General features: G+C 39.4%; 1 protein-coding gene across 1 annotated transcript in view; it reads right to left on the bottom strand.

Moving 5' to 3' along the window:
* Positions 1-24,132, bottom strand: part of dpp6a (dipeptidyl-peptidase 6a) — a 194,349-nt gene that overhangs the window by 12,700 nt on the left and 157,517 nt on the right. The window contains exons 9-18 of the mRNA XM_034147785.1: positions 5,994-6,148; positions 5,804-5,901; positions 5,235-5,361; positions 4,969-5,007; positions 4,566-4,673; positions 4,208-4,299; positions 3,369-3,416; positions 3,148-3,266; positions 1,431-1,502; positions 393-500 (exon numbers count right to left, since the gene is read on the bottom strand). Coding sequence (XP_034003676.1) covers positions 393-500; positions 1,431-1,502; positions 3,148-3,266; positions 3,369-3,416; positions 4,208-4,299; positions 4,566-4,673; positions 4,969-5,007; positions 5,235-5,361; positions 5,804-5,901; positions 5,994-6,148 — 966 coding nt within the window. The remainder of the gene's footprint in view (positions 1-392; positions 501-1,430; positions 1,503-3,147; positions 3,267-3,368; positions 3,417-4,207; positions 4,300-4,565; positions 4,674-4,968; positions 5,008-5,234; positions 5,362-5,803; positions 5,902-5,993; positions 6,149-24,132) is intronic.

The following is a 24,132-nucleotide window of genomic DNA, read 5'->3' as shown; positions in this document are numbered from 1 at the left end:
CCAGTTCATGATAAACGTTCATTGATACTGTATTGATACTATACCATCTAGATCTAGAATAGGATTTTGGAGGATGGGATGTACAGTGGAATATTTAACAAAAACAGACACCGGTCAGCAGGGCATGTTAACAATGGTATGTGATATTGGATAGGTATGAAGAAGTAAATCATCTCATGCCAAATTGCAATAAGAGCCAAATTGATGTGGCGCTAATCGATATTACAATTTAAACGTTGCAGTTAACTACACTGTCCTGAACAGCAGTGTTTCCCAGACTGGAAGTTGTTACCCTAGGTTTTTTCTACAGTCTGTTTCTGACAACTATCAGATAACTTGTGTACATGGACTTGTCCACTAATGTGACTGTGGCTTTGAAACATGACACATACTGTAGTCATCAATGTTGATCTCCTTGTATTCCACAGTGGGCATCTGCATGGAGTCCAGGGTCAGCCTCAGGTTGTCATTGCTCTCCAGGTTATGTACTTCTGCAATACCTGTAGAAATCACAAAATTAACTAATAATGTTGCAGTAAACAAAGTTAACTGTATTAATGTTTGGACAGTAATATGGTTGGAGCTTGCTTTTTAAACATACTGTGTGCAGTTATGATATCTGTCAACCAAGTCAAGCAAACTGCAGTGTGCATAGTTTGAAAATATGTATGTAAAATTCATAGAAGAAAGCATCCCCACACCATATCAAAGCCTCTTATCATCTTTAACTTTCATCATGAACTCTATCTAAATAGAAAGCAAACAAACATGTTAACTGAAACTGTGTCCAGGATTCATTGTCAACATGTTAAGCACTACCTGCAAAACATAAGCATTGCATGGATGCAAGCATTTTTTTATCTTAAAGTCAATATACATTTACATTTGTCCGTGTAAAAAAGCCTTAAAAAAAAGCATACTCACTAGTTTTGTAGGTGAACATTTGGGAACAATAATTGGAAATTGAAATGGAACTTGAAATGGCAACTTTCTGGTTCCCAAGCAAAGTCCACAGTTCAACAGCTAAATACAAATATTCTACCAAATAACATCAAGAATGTTTTAACATAGTTAGGGCGGGGACATCATATACATGTAGGTGAAGATGACAGACTGTCACACAAGCATACTGTAGTAATGAAATTACTGTTTGCTGATATTGATGTTGGGCAGGTTATAATTTAATGAGAATCCATTCTGAGAAGTAATTTGATTACTGGCAACATGCTGGACTTGGCTTGTAAACAAAAAGTCACTCAGGGCGCAGGTGGTCATTCTCCATTGTAAAAGAACCACGTCTGTCCCTTTTGAAAAGGTCATTTCCATTTTCAGTGATTATTCTACTGCCCACAAGGTTGCACATAATGTCATTAACATAATCCAGAGTTTTGTAAATGCAAATTAGTGATAAAGTTGGTAGAAATACTTACTCTCCCTGTCTTGCGTCTCACTGTCTCCATCTCTCTGTGTCTTGTAAACAGCTACAAATGGGATGTCCCGTCCTTAAGAGAAAATCAGAATGTTTTGTCATTGTCAACACATCAGTGAGACATCAGGGAAATGTTTAGCATGGTTTAAACATCTTGTTTTAAACATTAAAAGGGAAAATGTTTTAAAACAGAGAAAGACATCCCATTTAGTTTTTCTGTTTGGGAAAGAGGCAGTTCTTATTAGTAAGTTAGTTCCTTATTCAATTTATGTGATGCAAACTGAAGTAGCTTTTCTTTACCTAAGCCAGCAAAACAGGCAAATTCTCTCAAACATAAGCTCTTAAACCTCAAATTGGAGGGAGAAGGGACATCAAATTCAGTGATTGATGGATTAAACTAATTGGGAACACAGTGCTGGAACATTGTGGTTGCGCATGGTGTAAAGCTCAGGCACTTGCTCCCTTCCTCCTTTCCTTCTTCCCACTCTCTCGTCCTCCTTGTGGAAATGATATAGCCTTTTCACATTTCATTTAATTTCAAACCTTTATTTATCCAGGTGAATCCCTTGAGATCATTTATCTCTTTTTCAAGGGAGACCTGCTCAAGTAGGTTTCACATGAAACATAAAAACATAAAACAACAGAACAACAAAAAGGACATCATACACCATCATTACAGGGATTACAATTTACAATAACTATCCACATGAACAGGTACCAACAGCATCCGATTGTGTAGCATCCAACCGAGCTTTAAAAACATTTAGTGGCACCAGATTGCTCAGTTTCCATTTAATTTGCAGATTGTTCCAAGACAGAGGAGCTGTGCATCTAAATGCTATCTTCCCTAAGACAGTCCTAGCAGTTGGCACATTTAATAAAACCACAGCATGCGATCTCAGGCAGTAGCCACTTACAATTCGCCATGAGATCAGGGAGCAGATGTAGGATGGAAGTTTCCCTAACATGGCTTTGTATATAAAAATGTACCAGTGATTGAGCCTCCGTACAGTTAGTGAAGGCAAACCTGCCCTTGCATACTTGGCTTGGTACAGTGATGGGTTAATACTTTACAGTTTGTCACAAATCTCAGTGCACTGTGATACGCAGCATCTAACTTGATCAGGTAATTGGCAGGTGCATTCATATAAATCAAATCACCATAGTCCAGCACAGGTAAAAAGGTCACAGTGACTAGCCTTTTCCTGGCCTCAAGCGAGAAACAGGACTTGTTCCTGTAAAAGAAACCTAGCCTAACCCTCAGTTTTTTAAGCAAGTTATTGACATGAAGTTTAAAAGTGAGACAATCATCAAGCCAGATACCAAGGTATTTGTAACAGGCAACCACTCCTTGCGTAGTTACAATATCTAAAACAGGCTCTGGTGTCTTTTTAGCTTTTGAAAAGAGCATTACCTTGGTTTTATCAACATTTAAAAGAAGCTTTAGTTCAGAGAGCTGAGTCTGAATAATGTTAAAAACAGCTTGCAATTTAACAACAGCCTCCCTATTTCTTTCTAGGCAGGCTGATAGGAGAGTTGGATTACAAATATATGAGGTGAAGGACAATTGATTATCGAGTAATTTCTGGGGTCTGTAGAGAGGGTTTGATGGCATTATGGTCCTTTCCTGTTTGATCTGACTTAAGTTATGATAATTTAGTACCATTCACAGGTGACACAAAATAAATGGACGGGTGATTAATTGCTGTCATAGCTACCTTTGCAGTTGAGCAAGAAAAAGCTCATGTTGTGGCTGAAAGACCCACTGATGTAATCACAGCTGTCAGACAAGGCACATGACAGACAGCGTCGATTGAATGACCCAAAGGTGTCCGCACTATGGAGCAAAGAAGATGACGTTTAACTTCTAAATCTAAATCAGCAAAATGGTATCAACTTTCAAAACAACAATTCTTGACACTAAAGGCTAGACTGTTACCTGTATAAATGTCTTCGCTTAGGACCATCCTCAGTGCTCAAGAAGTATCTACATTAATATAACAGAGAAAATAATGTAATGTAAGCAGATTTGAATTAAGCTTTAACAAGAGGCTATCCCTCAGCTTGAGGAGTGGGAAAAAGGCACATGGAACACACTAGCAGTTACAAAACTACTAATTTTCATAAATGAATGATGGAGTAAAAATGAAAGATGAGACATTTTTATAAAAGATTATATTTGGGCCCTTGAGAAAGAGGTTTTGGATGTTGTTGTTCTAAAGTAACTTTAACATTGTGTATACATTAGGGTGAATGCAGCTGTGTGCATGTGAAATCATGTTTGCAAAGGTATGTTTAGGTGTGAAACCATCTAGAAGTGATGGAGATGAGTCACAATTATCATGGGTTCAAAAGAGAAGCAGGGGGATTTTACGCTGTGTACATTTGGAGAGGTTTATTGTGTCGAACTCTACAAAATGCTAGAAGAACACAATTTGACTATAAAGCTGCATTCACATGATACACAATTTGCTTTATGGCTCATCGCAAAGGCGCACAGCCTTGTGGTGAAAACATTCATATTATGATTATAATATATATATGATATATGTTAGGCTAACATTATAGACAATAGGAACAGGTTTGTTGTTAATGTGTGTGCAGGCCAAATCTCGAATAATGATAAAACCATCACTTTCAGACTTTTGTTTGATAATAATAAATGTAAAGAATGTATATCTACATAAAGCAATAATATAATTATGACATCAAGATGTGAGGATGGTGGTGATGCTGGTTTGTTTTAACTGATGCTGGTGGTGGTTTGTGGGTGCTCACATTAATTGGCTGTCCTCATTATAGGCCAGGACTTGGGTGACATCCCAGTCTCCAGACGTGATGGACTGTAGTGTGTCTGTACTGGTGTTGGGCTTTGGAGATAAAGAGAAGCATTGCAAACATTGCAGTATGTTTATTAAATGGTGATAACTTCATATATATGATATTGTTATAAATGAAAATAAAATAACACAGCCTATTAAAAGTTGATGTAACGAAGTAATAAGGGTTAGCAAAATTGCATAAAACAAACATTTTGATAATATTGTTAATTAAAGTCCAACATATGGATTACTTATACAAAAAGACTGGATAATAAACATAGTAATGTGACTCTTAACATACTGTATAATCTTACCTGGGAGATGGACATGGAAATGTGGAAGAACTTTCCCCTGCCGCCTTGAGGAATGGCACGGGTGAAAAACAATTTCAGCCCATCTCTGGAAAACAGAGGTTTCTCATTCTGAGGACACATAGAGATCATTCATACATTTTACTTAATGAAACATAGAGCTTACAAAAACATATTGAAATGGATTAGTAAATGCAAAAAGTGCACAAAAAAGTCCCCCATTACAATTTTGTACTAAAGCTTGCACAATTACCATGTATAATTTAAGAACGTTATCAAATTGCTTTGCCAAAGATAAGAATATATACATAAACTTAACTTAATTCCAGAAATTAATAGTTCAATATAAGCAAGTGCAACATAATCAATAACTCCCATTATAAATAGTATGAGTCATTATTCTTACCTGTCTGTGGAGCCATCCTTCACTTTCATCATCATGTTTCTGTAAAACAGGGTGTTTTATTTAGTGTATGAAAACATCCCAGAGTTCATTTGACACCCACACCCACACCCACACCCACCCACCCACACACACACACACACACACACACACACACACACACACACACACACACACACACACACACACACACACACACACACACACACACACACACACACACACACACACACACACACACACACACACACACACACACACACACAAACCTTTGTGCAGACGCCTGTTGTGGCCTCACACAGAGTGAGTATAGAGATGTTCTGGGCTCGGTTCAGCCAGTTGATGGCCAGTTTGGTGGTGGTGGTGGCCCATCTCACCATGGTCACATAGTACTCACTGACAAACACAGAAGAAAAACTAAAACAAACAATCACTGACACAAAAATGTTTGACAGTGTAGAAAGGGATGTCCCATTAAGGTTTCTTGCAGAAAATGTTTGATGTGAGAGCAACATCTGAGCCACAGAAAGAAAGGAATACAAAAATGAACATTACTACGAACAGAGTAAAGGGGTATTAAGTGTATTTGCGCTAATTATGGGACCACATTTTAGTAAAAATATGTCAGTGGAGTAATTAAATGTACAGAATCTTTTCACGAGAAAAAATGCTGTTACAAACATCATTAGAAGACTCAGCATCAGTAAATGAATATATGGAGAGAGATTAAACACATGATAGAATATATTAATTTAATTTAAATTAAATATGCATGAGGTGTAAATATGCATCACTTGACTGAATGCAGATTGATCTGGTTGATAGTTGAATGCCTCACCCCATCCTTGGATCATCAGGTCTCCTCATCTCGATGGTGTGAAGTGGGCCATTAAGATTCACAACATACAAGGTTATAACAGGGTTCTCCTCACCAGCCTTAATGGGAGAAGGAGAAATGAGACAATTTAATGAATATAACATCTCAAATCTAAAGAAAATATTTATTCTAAAAGGGAAAAACTGTGCACCTTAGGGTAGTGGTACTCTTTTCCTGTTGGGTAGGGTGTGCCTGTAAACATGGGCAGCTCCATCCTGGGCACCAGGGTGTCATTAATGGTGGCGTAAGCTAACCTGGCACCATCAGGGGACCACCAATGGGCAATTTGGGACTGGAAAATCTCCTCTGAAAGAATAAGAACAAAATTACCCTCAATCATAATGATAGTGATTAAAAAAATCTCAGGCAGCAGAGACACATGTTGATTATATTTCTTCAAGGCAACAGAATCATATTAATGTTGCTTCTCAGGATTAAACAAATGAACAGGTGGAATGGGGAAAATCTATTTTAAAATGTATAAAATGGTATCATCAGTAGTATTCTTTCTCTTAGCCTTTCTCTCTGTTCACAGAAACTCGTTAAATTACTCATGCATGCATGTTAGCAGAATCATACAGGATTTATAGATGTTATGTTGAGAAGTTTTCGATTATACAACAGTCAACAATACGGTATGAACAGTTGCTTGAGCAGTACAAAGTGTCAAAACCCACAGTACCTACCTAGTGACAGAAGAAAAATGCCAGATAATCATAAAACATTTAATCAAATACTGCTAATACAGTAGTTATTGAATCTCCTCTTAAAAGGACACAAATTCCCCTTAAATGTGGCAAGGTTTACATCCACCCTTTGAGCATTACAGTTTACTAACTCTTCCCTGACTTGCTATATTTTGTCCCTCTCTATCTCTCTCTTAAACCTACCAGTATCAAATATTGAGGTCATAAATCACAACAACTTTTAATCTTAGTGCAGCCTATCGTCCAAAATAGATCACAGCAAGATTTCCTACAAATGAAACAAATTCTCTGCTGGTACAACGATGTCTGTATGTGTGTGTGGACCTTTTTTTTTTTTTAAAGCAAGAAACTCACATTGCCTTCTTTCTCAACTTGCAACTTATGGCGCATTTCCACCATGGCGCGGAGCGCGGTTTAAGCGTGCCGTGTCGTGCTGTGCCCGTTTTTGGTTGCGCTTCCACTAGGCCTAGTTACGGCCCGGCCCGGCCCGGGGCCACTTTTTCACCTCTTTTCTGGCCCGACAAAATTGTGGTTCTATCGGGGCCAACAAACAGGGCTGAGTCGGGCTGAGTATGCTAAACTAGAGAGAGGATCGCTGGCAAGGGGGCTACAACTACAACAAGATGGACATATTTGACCGTGATTTAATTGTAATACACATTTCAAAATGATGCCGAAGTAACAACATACTGATACCGGTTAGTAAAAACCATGAATTAATGCTTTGGCAAGTTTGCAGACAGACGGCAGGCGAAAAACCTTTTAAAATGCGTGTTTTCTAGATGGAGATTGGCTAAGCTAACGCAGTATATGCTCCGACCGTCCACACTCACAACAACGGCCTATACAGACATAAATAAAGCAGCGACTGTATTCACCATGACACAGGCAGTCTGTGGTGTGTACTTGTTTAACTTTTGTCGAGTTTCTGAACATATATAAGGAGCTGTGAGCTCTGAGTGCTAACAGCTAACGGCTGTGTTGTTTTTCTGGGGTTCTCATTGAAGATGACGTCACGGCTCCGCCTACACTGCGTTACTATAGTAACTACCCCAGTTCCTAAACTGTAATGGAAGCGCAGCATGAAGTGAGCCGGCCCTGTTAAGGCCCAACGCGGGCCAAGCAGTACCGAGCGTGGCCGTGTGGTGGAAATGCGCCATAATAGCGCATTAGAGGGTTCCTTTGAGACCCTTTATGTGCAGGTGTGTATTTAAAATCATCTTGCATCACGCATTCTCTTGTTCAGAAGACAGAGCGGAATTAATAGGGATAAAAGCAGTCTATGTCCTTCATCTCTATTATTACACATGCACGCATGCACGCACACACGCACCATTTATTGAGTAATTATGCTAATTAAAGCTCACTGAGGGAACTTTTTGACAACATTAAGCATAGTCGTGACAATTCTAATTCATTATTAAGTCTGTGGCGATGACCTAAAAAAAGCTTGACTTATTGTCGCAGCTTGCCACTGCTATACTTATTGCAACTTTTGCAATTAAAATTCCATTAATGTTGTTTATCTGTGGGACTGGGTGCTAGCTTCAGGGAATTAACCGACATCAACAACCAATTAGCATTTTCATTAACTATGCACGCTTGGTGGAATTACTTAATACACAGCATCATCTGACAAACAACCTCAGTGCAGATGTATATCTACATTTTGTTCTCTCATACAATTCTGCTGAAGTAATTGTGCATGGAGTATAATTTCACTGCAGGACACTGCTAAACTAATTAGAACACCACACATCTCTATCTGACATGAGAAGAAGATGGATTAATGGTAGCATTTGGTCCAGTTAGTCTTTGGTCCCCCTTCCCGCCTGGTGTTTCCAACTGCACCCTGCTGGTAGAGCTCAGTGGGAAATGATTGGATCACACTGTCTGGTGATAAACAGAGCAGCACGGCATTATGCTGCATTTGCAAATGATACAAAAAGATTTCCTGCATGGCTGGTTCTGGTGCTGCTTGCTGACCTTACCAGCAGCAGCTTAAAAATCGAGAGCTCTTCCCTGTTGGATTCGCTCGGCTGGGGACACCAACTCACCTTGGCTTGTCAAAGAGAAAATAGTTAATTTTCTAGAAGCGTTCCAATATGTGCCTGACAATAAAAGAAAAATGAGTGAACAAAAGGGATAGAAAGTTAGTGAACTCTTTTTGATTAGCTCTTCTGTATCCATTCCCTCATTGTGATGATTATCAAGGTGAGCTATCGGAGGCATTTATCCTCTCTCCATGTTCTCCATCCTTCTATCTATGCAGACTAAATTATTAATTGTGTTAAAGGACACATACTGTATTAGTGCATGAAATACCATGATTCAAGTGGCAAATGGAAATGAATTTAGTGCAGATACAGGCAGACTGATAATTATAAGTTAATTTCTTGCTATAAGTAAAACAATGTATGTTAGTATTAGTAAACACCAAATATCTGTGTGGACAAAAATGATCAGTGTTCCTGTATTTACAATGACAACATATTGTATATCCAGTAGAGGGCAGCAGCGTCACATCCATAAAGTAAGGCAGACCTCTAGCTCAAAGCTCAGCATTGCAGAAATCTTGGGTGTCATTTTTGATCAAAACCTAAGCTTAGACACCATTTTTTTGATCGATTCTCTTTGTGTTTAAAATGTGATCTGTTTTACCGCAAATAACTTTGTCAATATGTTTAAAACAAGCAACATAAATAAAGTTGATATGTATTATAGCACAGAAAGGAATGCAGCCATTCTTTTCAGGTATTAATGTCTGATGCATATTTTATGTCAATTCTATGGTTTCTGAGTTTTGCTCCTTTCCTCATGTTCTGAATATTCATAGCCTGCAGTCAACCCAACCGATCAAGAACAAACAAAATCCTGGCTAATGGTTCGTGAACAATTATATTGTTCAACTGTCATATTAAAAACTAAATGTCAAAATTCTAGAACATGTAAATAAAAAAAGTTACCGGTTCTACCCTGGCAGACTGAAGAGTAGGTTTTTTTTTTATTTAATTTTTTTAAATATTTAAAACATTTTTTATACAAACACATACGCACATATACGCATACACACACCCTCACATTGCACCAGTATTAAAAGCATAGGCCTACAAATAAAATAAATAAAACAGAAATAATTTCACAGTTTCTTTTCAGAGGCAGTCCACATTCCCGTCCCTCATAATGTGCATATATGGCTCTCAGAGCTGAACAAAGTCCTTCCGCTGGCCCTTAGCGATGTAAGTCAGTCTTTCTAGACCAACACTTCCAGAAAGTTCCTTCAACCTCAGTGATGGGGCATCCGTACATTTCCAACATAAAGCGATAGCCCTCCTGGCTTGAAGAAGGCCAACATCCAGAAGCTTGGTTTGTTTTGAAGTCTGTTTGAAGTCCTTTGGATATATTCCAAGTACACAAAGTTTGACGTTCAAAGGGACATTAATGTTAAACATCTCTGACAGACACCTAATAACATCCTTCCAGAAGATTTGAATTTGTGGACATTCCCAAAGACAATGAAATAAAGTTCCTTTCTCATCCAAACACTTAGAGCAGACATCTGGAATATTGGCAGACATATGATGAAGTTTGACAGGAGTTATGTACATTCTCATTAACCATTTATACTGAAGTAATTTGAACCTAGTATTTATTGTCTGACTTTGTGCTTTTAGGCAAGCAGCATTCCAATCTTCCTCATCAATATCCTCATCTATATCCGTTTTCCATGCACTTAATTTATCTAATGCTGATTCAGTGTCAAATGCAACCATCATGTTGTAGAATTTAGATACTAGGCCCTTTCCTTCCAAATTTGCAAGTGTTATTTCCTCAATTTTCGATAAAGGTGGTACAGACATTATCTGTTTATGTTTTGATGACATGTAACTTTTTAACTGTAAATATTTAAAAAAGTGCTTTTTAGGGATTTGATATCTCCGACAGCTGATCAAAAGAAAGCAAAACTCTGTCTGTATATAGATCCATAATTTTCTGAATGCCTTTTGTATTCCATGATTAAAATCTCTTTTCCCAGGACTAAACTGCTCATTGCCCCAAACAGGAGTAAATTGAGACACATGTTTGTGTGCAGCATACCAAACTGAGATTGTATTCTTAAGAAAAGGTTTTTTTGTACGTTTCTTCAATGTCTTCTTAATCTGAAGATTAAAGATACATTTGTAATGACAGATCTGGATATGGAGTTGATGTCTGCTCTATGTTTAACCAAGTCGGGGGTGTTGTTGTACACAAATAATATGAAGCTGAGTTTAGTTGGGCAGCCATATAATACCATTTAAGATGAGGGAATTGAAGACCCCCCCTCTCATAAGGTAGGTATAATAGTTTAAGACGGAGTCTGGCTTTTCTGCTGTTCCAGATGAATTGACTAAATAATTTGTTAAGCTTTTCGTAGAACATATTTGGTAGTGGCAATGGAAGCGTTTGAAAATAATATAAAAATTGAGGTAGGATGGTCATTTTTATGATATGTATTCTTCCGATAGGCAAGTTGGACCAGCGGCTTAGTTTTTCAGTCACTCCATCTACCAGGGGATCATAATTAGCTGAAACTATGTCTCTGAGTTCCGGAGTGATTTTAACACCCAAATATCTGAAACCGTCAGTTGTCCATAAATGGAGTATCTACTATGGGACTGTGTTTCTCTTTGTCATTCAGAAACATCAACACTGATTTAGAGTTATTAATTTTGAATCCAGAAAATTCACCAAATTCCTTTATTACGCTCATTAAATTGGGAATACTATGTTTTATATTTGTCAAGAAAAAATATTATATCATCTGCGTATAAAGAAATGTGATGTTCTATCCCCCCAAGAGTAATGCCTGATAATTCTGTATGTGCTCTAACGGCCATAGCTAAAGGTTCGATTGCTAATGTAAATAGCAGTGGAGACAGAGGGCAACCCTGTCGGGTAGATCTCTCTAAATTAAAGGGTGCCGAGATAGTGTTGTTAGTTAGGATCTCAACGGTTGGGTTTGTATATAGCAGTTGAATCCATTTCAGAAGGGTTTCACCAAACCCGAATCTTGGAAGTACTTCAAAAAGATAAGTCCCTTCAATCCTATAAAATGCTTGACACGCATCCACTGAAAGCATTGCTGTGTCCTTCGCGTTATGTTTCTCGTGTAGTATATTTAAAACTCTTCTGATGTTGTGAAATCCCTGTCGTTTTTGCGCAAAACCTTGTTGATCATCAACAATTAATTGAGGGAGATATTTATCCAATCGTCCAGAAAGAGCTTTGCAAAGTATTTTTCTATCACATCCCATTAAGCTAATTGGTCTGTAAGATGAGCATTCTGTTGGTGGCAGTGTTGTAGTCAAGTCACCAATTCACGAGTCCAAGTCACTCTCGAGTCACCACTCTTCGAGTCCGAGTCCAAGTCCGAGTCACCAAGGGAGAGTCGTAGTCGAGTCCGAGTCCAAGTCCGAGTCACCCAAGGAGTGTCCGAGTCGAGTCCGAGTCCGAGTCATCATTACCTGTGTTCGAGTCCGAGTCACCCAAGGAGTGTCCGAGTCGAGTCCGAGTCCGAGTCATCATTACCTGTGTTCGAGTCCGAGTCCAAGTCCGAGTCACCTAAGAAGAGTCCAAGTCAAGTCCGAGTCACAAGTCTTCATGTATTAATCTTCATGGATATATGTGTTGAAATGTAGCTGCTCCTCTACATTGCTTTTATCCTGTCATGTTATACTAATCTGTCTATTGAACTGCTGTAAAGCGAGTTTGGCTACAATTCTTGTAATAGGTGCTATACAAATATAAAGCTTATTACTAATATTAATATTATTATTATTATTATATATAAATAAACTATGTTTAAAATGAGTTACCTTTTAGAGAAGTGATTATATTTGTATGCCAATATTTTCCTATGGTAAAGTTTTCGTTTTGCACTTTTATTTTGAAAGTAATAAGATCAGGACTCTTATTTTGAAGGAACTTTTACCGGTTAAATCGGTTTACTGATAAAGATTTAGCCCCAGAAAGCACATGGCTACTTAGCATGCAAAATGACGTCATTCTGCATGTTAAGTAGCCGTGTGCTTTCGTGTTATCGGCTGAATCTTTATGTATTGATTAGATCACGTTACTCTGATGATAGTTTTCAAGACAGCCTATATGTCTGAACTCGATGTTTAGAGTAATGTGTTCCGGAGCCTTCTCTTCAATATTGTTTCCACATAGAGCATTTTGCGCTGCTCTTTTCCAATGTGGAAGCAGAATGTGTGAAAGCATACAGCACGATGCGGGGTGTGTCTCTAGACATCTTTAGACTGGAATAGCGGGGCCCAGTACGTGAACTCGCCTCGCGGCCGGTGCACACGCCAGGATAGAGGACATCAGACTCCATAGAAAACTTGCTCGGGTCCGAGTCCGAGTCCAAGTCGGAGCGTCAATGTACAAGTCGAGTCCGAGTCATCGTGGGGGGAAAAATTCATGAGTCCGAGTCCGAGTCCAAGTCAGCGTACGCGATAATTCACGAGTCCGAGTCCGAGTCCAAGTCATCGTGTGCGAGAATTCACGAGTCCAAGTCCGAGTCGCGTCAATCAGTGCGCGAGTCCGAGTCGAGTCACGAGTCCCGAAAATCGGCACTCGAGTCCGACTCGAGTCCGAGTCCAGGACTCGAGTACTCCATCTCTGGTTGGTGGCTTGTTTGGTTTTAATATTAAAGTTATCATAGCTAATCTCAATGAATCTGGGAGCGTTCCTTTGACAAAAGATTCTTCATACATATCGAGAAGCGGCTTTTCAAGTTGTTTTTTAAATGTTTAATAAAACTCTATGGGAAACCTGTCTGGTCCGGGTGCTTTACCGCTGTTGATATTCCCTATAGCTTCACAAAGGTTGGCTATTGTCAAATGACTATCTAGTTTTGCTTTTTCATCATCTGACAGAGTATGAAACTGTAGCCTATCAAGGAAATTGCTCTGAGCTTCCCTGTTTTCTGTGTATTCTGATTTGTATACTGATTTATAAAAGTCTCTAAAATTTACAGTTACTGTAAGTTGCCAGATACTGATTTTATACCATTGATTATTCTTTCTGCTTGCATTTTCTTTACTCTCCAGGCCAGTAGTTTACCCGCTTTTTCCCCTTGATCGTAGTACGTTTGATTAGTCCACATTAGGCTTTTAGCCACTCTGTCACTTGTTAACTTATCGTAACTAGCTCTCATGACGGATAGATCACGTAATTTTTCAGGATCATTGTGACAGTACATTTCAGTCTCTGCTTTCTTAATTTTGTTTTCTAATGTTTGTAATTCTTGATTATGCTGCTTAGTTTTAGAATTTGTAAAACTGATAATTTCTCCTCTTATATAAGCTTTAAATGCTTCCCATCTAATGCTGGCTGAAGTTTCATCTGTATTTAGTTCAAAAATAATTGTCAATGCAACTTTCCACAAATGTAACAAAGTCTGGGTCTTGAAGTAGATAAACTTGTAACCTCCATCTTGCGTGACGTTCAAACCTGCCTAAATTGATCTCCATAAACACTGTTGCGTGGTCACTTATTACAATACTACTGTAACGCCAACTTTTGACCTTGGACAGAAGTTCCACAGAAATAAAAAAATAATCAATGCGTGAATGAGTTTTATATGAGCTTGAATAGCAAGAAAATTCCCTCTTATCCGGGTTCAAGTTCCTCCAAACTTCACTTAACCTTAAAGGGCCCATGTCATGGCCATTTCTACTGATCATAATTCCATTGTTGAGGTATACTAAAATATATTTATACTGTGCAATTTTCCAAACTCACATCGGTTTCTCATACAGCATCTCTGTAAAGTATGTGTATTCACCGGTCCCGTTTAGGACTCTCTGTCCTAAATGGCTTGTTGGAGCTCCTGCCCCCCCCTCCCTGTGAGCCCAGTGTGCTCTGATTGGTCGGGACGTTGCGAGGCTCATTGCTGCGAGGAGCGGACAGGCTTCCGGGTCCGCAATACAGCGAGAACAAGCGAAACTCATCCTGAGCACACACAAACACTCACAGCCGAAGTAAAAACAATAAGTGTGGCTTGATATTGAGTAAGAAAAAGGTTTATAACGCCGTGAGAATGGGTCTGCGGAGAGCATTTCTCCGCGATCCCAACTTAGCAGCCCGAAAAACGTTTACCCATTTAAACAGTCGTGGTAGATACCTTGTTTGTTTTAAACATCATAAATACACAAACAACAATGAATACTTACAGGTTGTGTACCCGAATCTCCCGCTGGTCCAAACAAAGTAGGAACAGCATCGTTCCTCAGTGCCCTACGCTGTACATATCCGGCATGAATCGCTGAAAGGTTTGTGAAGCTTTGTTTCGTGAAATGCTGGCAGAGGGTGTGGCCTCTGGGTATTCACACGTCACAGTACCCAGGAAGTAAACAATGGAAAATGAGAAATTTCCAATGAGGCGTTTTGGGGCAGCATAGACTGTGTTAGAGTTTTACTCTCTACAGGGTGTACTTTGAGGGTTTTTGACTCTGCAGACCGTTTACTAGGGGTGTTGAAAATAATCGTTTCTACGATGCATTGCGATGCGGACGTGGACGATTCGGTATCGATGCAGTGACGGAAGATAATCGATTATAGCGTAGTAACGTTGCTTCCTGATTATCCGCGGCTTTACTATAACGTTTTTTTTTCTGTCACTTTAATATCAAATCGGTCGGTGACGCAGAGATCAGGGAACAGACGTGACAGCGGCACAGCGGCACGGCAACACCAAACACGGAGCAGTCTGCTTTATCCACCAACACAAGAACACCAGTCCAGAACCAACAGCAGAAGGACCCTCTCTGAATCACTCCGTGTCGCTGCGGCTCAGAGACACAAGGATTTATGTTTTTCAAAAAGAATCGCGTTACAATCATGTCAGGTTTTTGGTGGATTTAATGAAGTCTTGGATTGCAGAGTATGAATGTACTCTAGCAATTTTCAGACAATATATATACACGTGTGTAAAGTTTGTGAAGGCAGGAGGAAAAAAGCTTCCGCGATCACCGTCTCCTCTCCGTTCCTCCAAACCCCGCCCCCTCCCTGAAAATAATGAGTGACAGGCTGATAGTGACCCGATAGAAACTTTATTATTCACTTAATCACTGATTGAGATATAATGAAGCTAACTTAATCTCATACATTCATGGGATTTATGTAACAGTAAGACAGAGAATGTAAGTGTGCACCCACATGCAGTATTTTTGTTTGTATATGCTATTGTAAATACTCCTGTTGTCTGCTGTGTTCAGACTCAAGTCCTGTGTGTGATGCCACATTCAGGACATTCAGTGTCCTTTTTTTAACAGAAGACCGTTGCTAGAAGCTGCAGCTAGACTGCAGAAGCATTAGTTTTTTGTTTTTGAGGATGGAACAACTTCACACACAGATATAGGGATCGATCCCCAGATAGCAAGCGGATGTGGCCCACTTCAGGCAATGATGCGGCACTGCTGGCCTTCTTCTGGCCCGGACCAAATGGATGTGTGCCTAAAGTGGCCCACTTGTAAAATAGCAAATATGGCCCACATATCCCAAAGCAAATGTGGGCCTTTTTTGGCAAAGATGCGGTGCTCCTGCAATGTGTAATCTGGATGTCACCCTAAAGTGGCCCATGTGGGAAATGGTGAATGTGGCCCAAATATCACAAAACAACTGTGGGCCACCTTTGGCAAAGATGTGGCAGAATGGACAAAGGCTAATCTGGGTGTAAACCAAAAGTGGCCCATATATGATGAAGCAAATGTGGCCCAGTTATCTTAAAACATATCTGGGCCAGTTTAGGCAAAGATGCGGCACAGTAATCCGGATGTGAACCTAAAGTGGCCCACATTTGACATGAAAAATATGGCCCAAATATTAAAAAACAGACGTGGGCCACTTGTGGTAAGGATGCAGCACAATTGGTACCGGCAAATCTTGATATGAGCCTGAAGTGGCCCACAACTGATGCAGCAAATGTGGCCCGGTTATCTTAAAACATATCTGGGCCACTTTTGGTAAATATACGGCACACTTTTGGCGAGGATGCAACACTTTTGGCACAGGCTAATCTAGATGTGAGCCTGAAAAGGCCTACATGTGACATATAGTATAAATTGTGGATTGGACTGCCGTGTGATCCGAGATAGGGTTAGGGTAGGGGTCAGCAACCTTTACTATCTTAAGAGCCAATCTGCCCTCACTTCCATCAAATAAATGTTGTCTGGAGCCGCAAAACATATTTATACTACACTATACTTCATACTATATGTACAAAAACTAAAGTTTGTTGCATTTATAAAATTATAGAACGACTATAAAGAGAACTCTTGACATGTGTGTATTTACCCGTTAAAACAAATCAAATCAACAAACTCTTATGAAAAGAAAGTTTGCAATAAATTATACACTTTCCAGAACTTTCTGCATATTTGTGAAATATTAATAATAATGAATTTAATATTAATTAATAATCACTTACAAAAGTATCAAACTTATTTTACTGAGACTTTTCTTATTCTTAGTAAGTAAAGAGAAACATTAATCCAGGGTTAGCTCACTGAGCCGCTCTAGAGACAGATGTGACGTGTATTTCACTCATCGTAGGCCGGATACTCAAACTCTTTTTTACTTTCAGTGTCACAGTATCACCTAGATGTTTGGATTCAAACCCAAACCACTGTGGCTAACATGGTACGTGCTATATGTGTAAGCAAACACACGGAGATAATGTAATGTGAATCTCGCAATCTTTGACCCCAGGTCAGTGTGACCATTATTGTTTTGGGGGGGGCTTTAATGTGCTTCTAAATGGCAATCTTGTTTTTATTAATATACAGTTGCTCTTGCATATGCTATAGTCAGTTGACTTACTGTTTTATATTGTGTAAGTGAAGTGTCTGAGTGATTAGGTTCAGACTTGTGAAGTTCACTGTTTTATGGTCTTGATCTTTGAATGTATATTTGGTTGAGATAATTTGGAGTTGCTGTATGTGCAAAACTTGATTGCAAATGTCTTCTTGGGACAATAAACTGTGCCATCCCCCGGGCGCTGTACAATAGCTGCCCACTGCTCCTAGTACTAGACTCCTTGTACTAGGATGGGTTAAAAGCAGAGGCCAAATTTCACTGTGTGTGCTGTGTGCTCTGCATGTGTGACCATTAAAGAGGGTTTCATCCCTCCCTATTCTATTCTATCATATAATATGGTATCAACGAGCCAAACTGGGTGCTAACAGGCCATGTGTGATCTAACTTCTAGATTGCTCCACAAGTGTGGGTTGGAAGTGCGGGAAGCAGGGGATTCAAATGTAGTCAGACAGGCAGACTGAAGCAGTGCAATGTTTTATTGTAAATTAGTTTACGGCAGATGCAAGTAGGCAAACAGGCAGGCAGGTGAACGGGTAACGGGTAGATAGACAATATGCAGGGAGGTAAGCAGGTTCTGGTCCAGGATCGGGTGACAGAAGTTCAAAAGCAAAAACTCAAGACAGCTATATAGCAGCTGGAATGAAATGACAAAGAAAAAAGGATCTTGACCGGTACATGTAGTGAGTGGCTGATGAGAGAAGTGAGAAAAGGTGAGCAGGGGAATGATGAAGTCTGGTGAAAAAGTCTGGGGGAATCAGATCGCTCGAGGATGGCTGGTCTAGGGAGAAAGTTCATGGCCTGGGAGGTGAGCAGGGGCTTGAGACAGGGACAGATCGTAAAGCAGAGGGCAGGGGATGAGAGAGTGTGGCTGGAGGAAGGGACTTGGAGGCAAACTGTGACAATTTTTTGATCCTGAGGGTGACATTCTAACACCAATAAATACAAAATAAAACAATGTTTTAATTTGTCTTACATTTGGGTTAAATATTGTCATTTAAATAACTATTATCATTTTTATTAATAATGAATAACAATACATTTCTTAAAGAAAACAGTTATTAATATGTTTTTCTGACATTAACTTTTTCATCCCATATTTAAACTATGCTGCATTCGTGGGAACTAGGAAGTCCCAGTTTTGAGTTGGAAAAAGCCAATGAATAGCCTTCAAGTTCTTTGTTAGAAATACAGATTTATTTTATTTTTTTGTTCAAATCAAATCAAATATTTTCAATACTACTATGGGTCTTAAGCCCTATTGTATTTGTAGTTGTATCTTCTTGCTGTCTTGTGGTTATGTATCCGTGGGAATTAGTATAACTTCAAGTTGGAGTTTTTCCATTTCCGGGGTCTTTTGAACGCAGCATATCTGACTTGAAGCAATTAGCCGAAAAAAAAGCGCCATAGAGACTGAAGTCAGTTGGAAGGATTGTCGGTGGAAAACTGTGCAAAAGTGGAGTCGCGGTAAGTTTTAAATGAAATGATAAACATGACTTTCTGCTGGCAATCGGTATTTTACTAATCTATATGCTCAGTGGAGCTAACTCCAGTTAAGCTAATATTCTCAGTTGCAGCTAACTCCAGATCTTTAGGCTAATATTTTCAGTTGGAGCTAATGTCAGTTAAGCTAATATTCTCAGTTGCAGCTAACTCCAGTTAAGATAATATTCTCAGTTGTTATGCCGTGATATTTGCTACAAACTGAAAATCCAACAGGTAGCCTACTGAAGTAAAGAGAGTCCCTTCACACTGGAATCGTTTTTTTATCCCCCAGCAATATCTGACTTGAAGCAAATAAGCGCGAAAAAAAAGGCGCCCTCAAGAGGAAGTCAGTTGGAAGGATTGTCGGTGGAAAACTGCAAAAGTCAAGTCGCGGTAAGTTTTAAATGAAATGATAAATATGACTTTATGCTGGCAATCGGTATCACTAAGCTATATTCTCATTCTCAGTGGAGATAACTCCAGTTAAGATAATATTCTCAGTTGTTATGCCGTGATATTTGCTACAAACTGAAAATCCAACAGGTAGCCTACTGAAGTAAAGAGAGTCCCTTAACACTACAATAATTGTTTATCCCCCAGAAATATGTGTAATTCTGTGAATGTAAAACCCACACACCTCAAACTTTAATTATTCCTGTGTTATTTTCCAAAGATAATGTACACTTTTTAATATTGTAGTTAATCTCCTGTTAGCAGTTTGTTTAAATGTATCAGTCATGTTGTTTTTTGTTTGTAGAAGCGCACCATTTATTGATTTGTTGTAAAAACGAATCGGAACTGAACTTGATCACAATAATAGATACAATTCATACCAATTTTGGGAGGGAGTAAGGCATCACATGTTTTGTAGGAAGTTGTTAAATTATAGCAAAAACCCTGTTACACATTTTGTTTTTGTCTTGTAATTTGTTTGTATCATGATGTTTTTGAACTTAACAGTAATATTCACACTATGTTACAGAAATTTGAAGGTGGGCAGAAAATAGTGGTAGAGTGGCAAGTGCACTATCACCATTAAGGTAAGCTGCTTCCATGTGATACATTTCGCTAAACTATATGAAGTATCAATGTTAAATGTTGTTTCTTCTTTCTTTTTCAGAGTAACTGGCTGTTGACAACCTATACAGGTTGGCTAATTCTCAAAGAGTAATTGTTGTAATTGCTGTCTCATGGAGAGGGAAAAGTGGAATATCACTCGCAGCAATTCCAGGAAAAGGGCTGTTAAAAGAGTCAACCAGTTGTTAGAATCTTTGGGTGACGAGGATAATTATGTTGAGGATAATGCTGAAGAGAACTATAGTGTTCAACATGGAGCAGTCGCTTCAGGCTCGGATTTTCCACCAAACTGTCAGTCAGAGAGTAATGGGGAAAGTGAATTAACTAGTGACGAGGATAGCCATGTGGATGAAAGAGGGGATTTTCCTAAAGATGATTTTGCGGGTTGTTTGAGAGACTGGGCAACACATTTTGGTGTTTCATTAATCGCTTTGTCTGCCCTCTTGTCTATACTGAAACCCCATCACCCCTCTTTGCCAAAAGATGCAAGAACATTCCTCAAAACACAGACGTACCATAGCATTGCTTCCTTGGCGGGTGGATCATTCCATTATTTAGGTATACAGAATATGTTCAGCCAAATATTTCAGAAGCTTACATCAGTTGTCCCGAGTCATCACAGTTTCAAATTACAATTAAACATTGATGGTCTTCCAATTTTTAAAAGTTCATCTGTTCAGTTCTGGCCAATTTTGGGAATGCTCCAGGGGTATTGTAGAAAACCTGTGCTGATTGCTCTTTTCTGTGGGAAGTCAAAGCCTCAGTCATTGTCAGAATATCTGAAGGATCTGGTCTGTGAGTTAAAAACCATGAGCAGTGGATTTGTTGTTAATGGTAAGACCTTCTTCTTGACTGTGTCCTCAGTAATCTGTGATGCTCCTGCGAGGGCCTTTGTTAAGGGTATTAAGTCACACAATGGATACAGTGGCTGTGATAAATGTGTACAGTCAGGCAATTACATTAATCATCGCATGACATTCCCAGAAGTTGATGCTAGAGCAAGAACTGATGTATCTTTTTCAAATGCAGAGGATGAAGACCACCACGTACAACATTCCCCATTTTGTGAAACATCTGTTCCTATGGTCAGTGGATTTCCACACGACTATATGCATTTAGTGTGCTTAGGTGTGGTGCGTCGTCTGCTTGATTTGTGGATGGGCACAAGCGTCAAGTTGCATTCCCGCATTTCATCCAGGCAAGTCTCTTTAATTTCAGAAAAATTGCTTGCTCTCAGAAGTTACATACCCTCAGAATTTGCTCGACGGCCAAGGGCCCTTAATGAGAGGTTGCGATGGAAGGCAACAGAACTTAGGCAGTTCTTACTTTATACCGGTCCAGTAGTTTTGAGGGATGTGCTGACTACTGAGGTTTATCAAAATGTTATGCTGTTGTCTGTGAGTATATACATTTTGGCAAGTCCAACATATTGCTTGCTGTTAAATGACTTTGCAAACACACTACTTCAATCATTTGTTAAGCATTTTGGGGAACTCTATGGTCAGGGTTTTTTAGTTTACAACATACATGGTTTGACTCATCTCAGTGATGATGTGAAGGTGCATGGCCACTTAGATTTAATATCAGGGTTTCCTTTCGAAAACTACTTAAAAACAATTAAAAGAATGGTTAGAAAACCTAGCTCTCCACTGCAGCAAGTTATACGCAGAATTTCAGAACTTGATTCACCAAGTTTAAAAGATGAGGAAACTTTGAAAACCCACAAGAAATTGAAAAGGCTGCACTCAGATGGACCTGTTCCACATGGCTTTACAGGAAATGTCTCCCAGTTTAAAGAACTGGCAATAGATGAGTTTGTCATCAGTTCATCAGAGAGGGACAGATGTATCAAGAGGAACAATAACATACTCTTGGTTCAGAATATAATTGTCTTTGAGGGTGAGGAATACATTGTCTGCAAAGAATATAGACACATTGCAAAGTTTTTTGACTATCCCATTGACTCCACAGATTTGGGAATTTTTTTTGTGTCAGATCTGTCACCAAATCTGATGTGTTTCAAGTTAGATACCAATGTGCAGAAGTGTGTCCGGTTACCTTTGGAGGTTGGTTTTGTTGTTCTGCCACTTCTTCATGCAGACCCATCCTAAATTGCGGTATTAACATATGTGGTGTGGTAACAGTCATTGGGACTGCTGAATTTAACCAAGCTTTTTATCTTGAGGAAAATGATTGATCATTTGTGTGCATAACAGCGGTGACAGTGTCCAGCCTGCCTTCACTTATCTCTGTAGGTGCGTATCCCATATTATTATGAACATGTATTAATGATCAATTTAGCCATCATTCACCTTTTAAAGCATAAGGATTATCATAAAAAATGCTTTCTTCTAATTTAAAGACTTGTAATTATGTGAATAAGTTTGCAGTTTGGAAAAACGTAAAAGGTTACTTTGTTTATACTCTTAAAACTAGTAACTTTGTGCCTCTTTCTGTTCTAGGCCATGTTTCACATTGTTGAGTTTCTGGAAACCCAAGAGGTTGAAGTAGTTCCAGCACTGTGGGTTGCAGATGATAACTGTCAGTGGCCAGCTCACTACAAGCACGACGACTTAATTAAAGCCATACGAAATGAGGAGCAGCCTGAAGACGTGTGGGATGCATTTAGTGTCCGGATTCTATATACAGCTGGTATGCAAATAACATATTTACCGTGAGGATTCACTGATTTGAAAAATCATAATCTAATGATATTTCTCTTGTTTTTACAGCAAACTACAAAACCGCTCGTCTAAAACTCCCTCAAGCGGAAACCCACACTGATCTTCAAACAGCAGAGGAAGAAGACAAGGATGACCTCCCAAAAAGAAAGCGTAAAAGGCTGTAAGTATTAAAGTGCCATTCTACTACTATTGTTATAGATGTAAATGTTATGGAAAAATCTAAAGTCAAAATGTGTGCATTTTTTCAGGTTCTCAAATCTAATATAAGACCTCTCAAGAATTGAGACTAATATACCTTAACAGAGAAGAGTTTTCTTTTCATAACTTAAGTATTTAAACAAATATGTTAAAAACACTATTTTAAAAAATGGTGCTCTGAAAACAAAATGCAGTGGGTTTGTCCTCTCCTCCAAACTATCCCTACATACTAATGAGTCATGGTAGATATACATTTTATCTGATATTTCTTTACCACATAATTTATGCTGCATTGTTTTTCCTTTGTAATCCCCCCCCCCCCCCCCCCCCCCTAACACACTCACACACAAGACCGAACACTCGATTTGAGAGTGACAGTGATAATGAAGTTACTGTCAAACAAAAAAGGACATTGCCACCAGGCCCAAACATAATAGGGCCAGGCTTTGATATACAGTCTGCATTAAAGAAACTGGCTATGAGCACAAAACATCACAAGCAGATGACAAGCCCAGATCCCAGATGGTCTGCGAGAAGCCCAGAACCCCCACAGTCTGCGAGAAGCCCAGAACCCCCACAGTCTGGGTCTTTGAGAAGCCCAGAACCCCGACAGTCTGGGTCTTTGAGAAGCCCAGAACCCCGACAGTCTGGGTCTTTGAGAAGCCCAGAACCCCGACAGTCTGCGTCTTTGAGAAGCCCAGAACCCCGACAGTCTGGGTCTTTGAGAAGCCCAGAACCCCGACAGTCTGGGTCTTTGAGAAGCCCAGAACCCCGACAGTCTGCGTCTTTGAGAAGCCCAGAACCCCGACAGTCTGGGTCTTTGAGAAGCCCAGAACCCCGACAGTCTGGGTCTTTGAGAAGCCCAGAACCCCGACAGTCTGCGTCTTTGAGAAGCCCAGAACCCCGATATTCTGCGAGAACCCCAGAACAAGATGAAAGCCAAGGGGGTCTTGCTCGTAAGTGATTTCACAATTTGTTATTGTTTCGTCCGTAAATGTATGTATATGTACATTTATATATGTTGAATGTCCTTATTTTTAGCTCTTCTGCATAGACTTCTTACAAATCAAGAGATGATGATGGATCAACTCAAAGTCATTCAGATGAACATGCAGAACATTCCAGGCGAACCTGCTGGTGGGCCGGATCCCCTTGGCAGAGATATACTGCCGCTAAAAGAAATAACCTCCCTGTTGGCTCTGGAGAAACGTCTGAGGGAAGACGCAGATCTTCAAAACAAAATGGTAATTATTGCCCTTACCAACTTAAAAGGATG

Source organism: Trematomus bernacchii, unplaced genomic scaffold (assembly GCF_902827165.1).
Source record: "Trematomus bernacchii unplaced genomic scaffold, fTreBer1.1, whole genome shotgun sequence".
NCBI lineage: Eukaryota > Metazoa > Chordata > Actinopteri > Perciformes > Nototheniidae > Trematomus > Trematomus bernacchii.
This window is presented reverse-complemented; position numbering and strand designations above follow the sequence as displayed.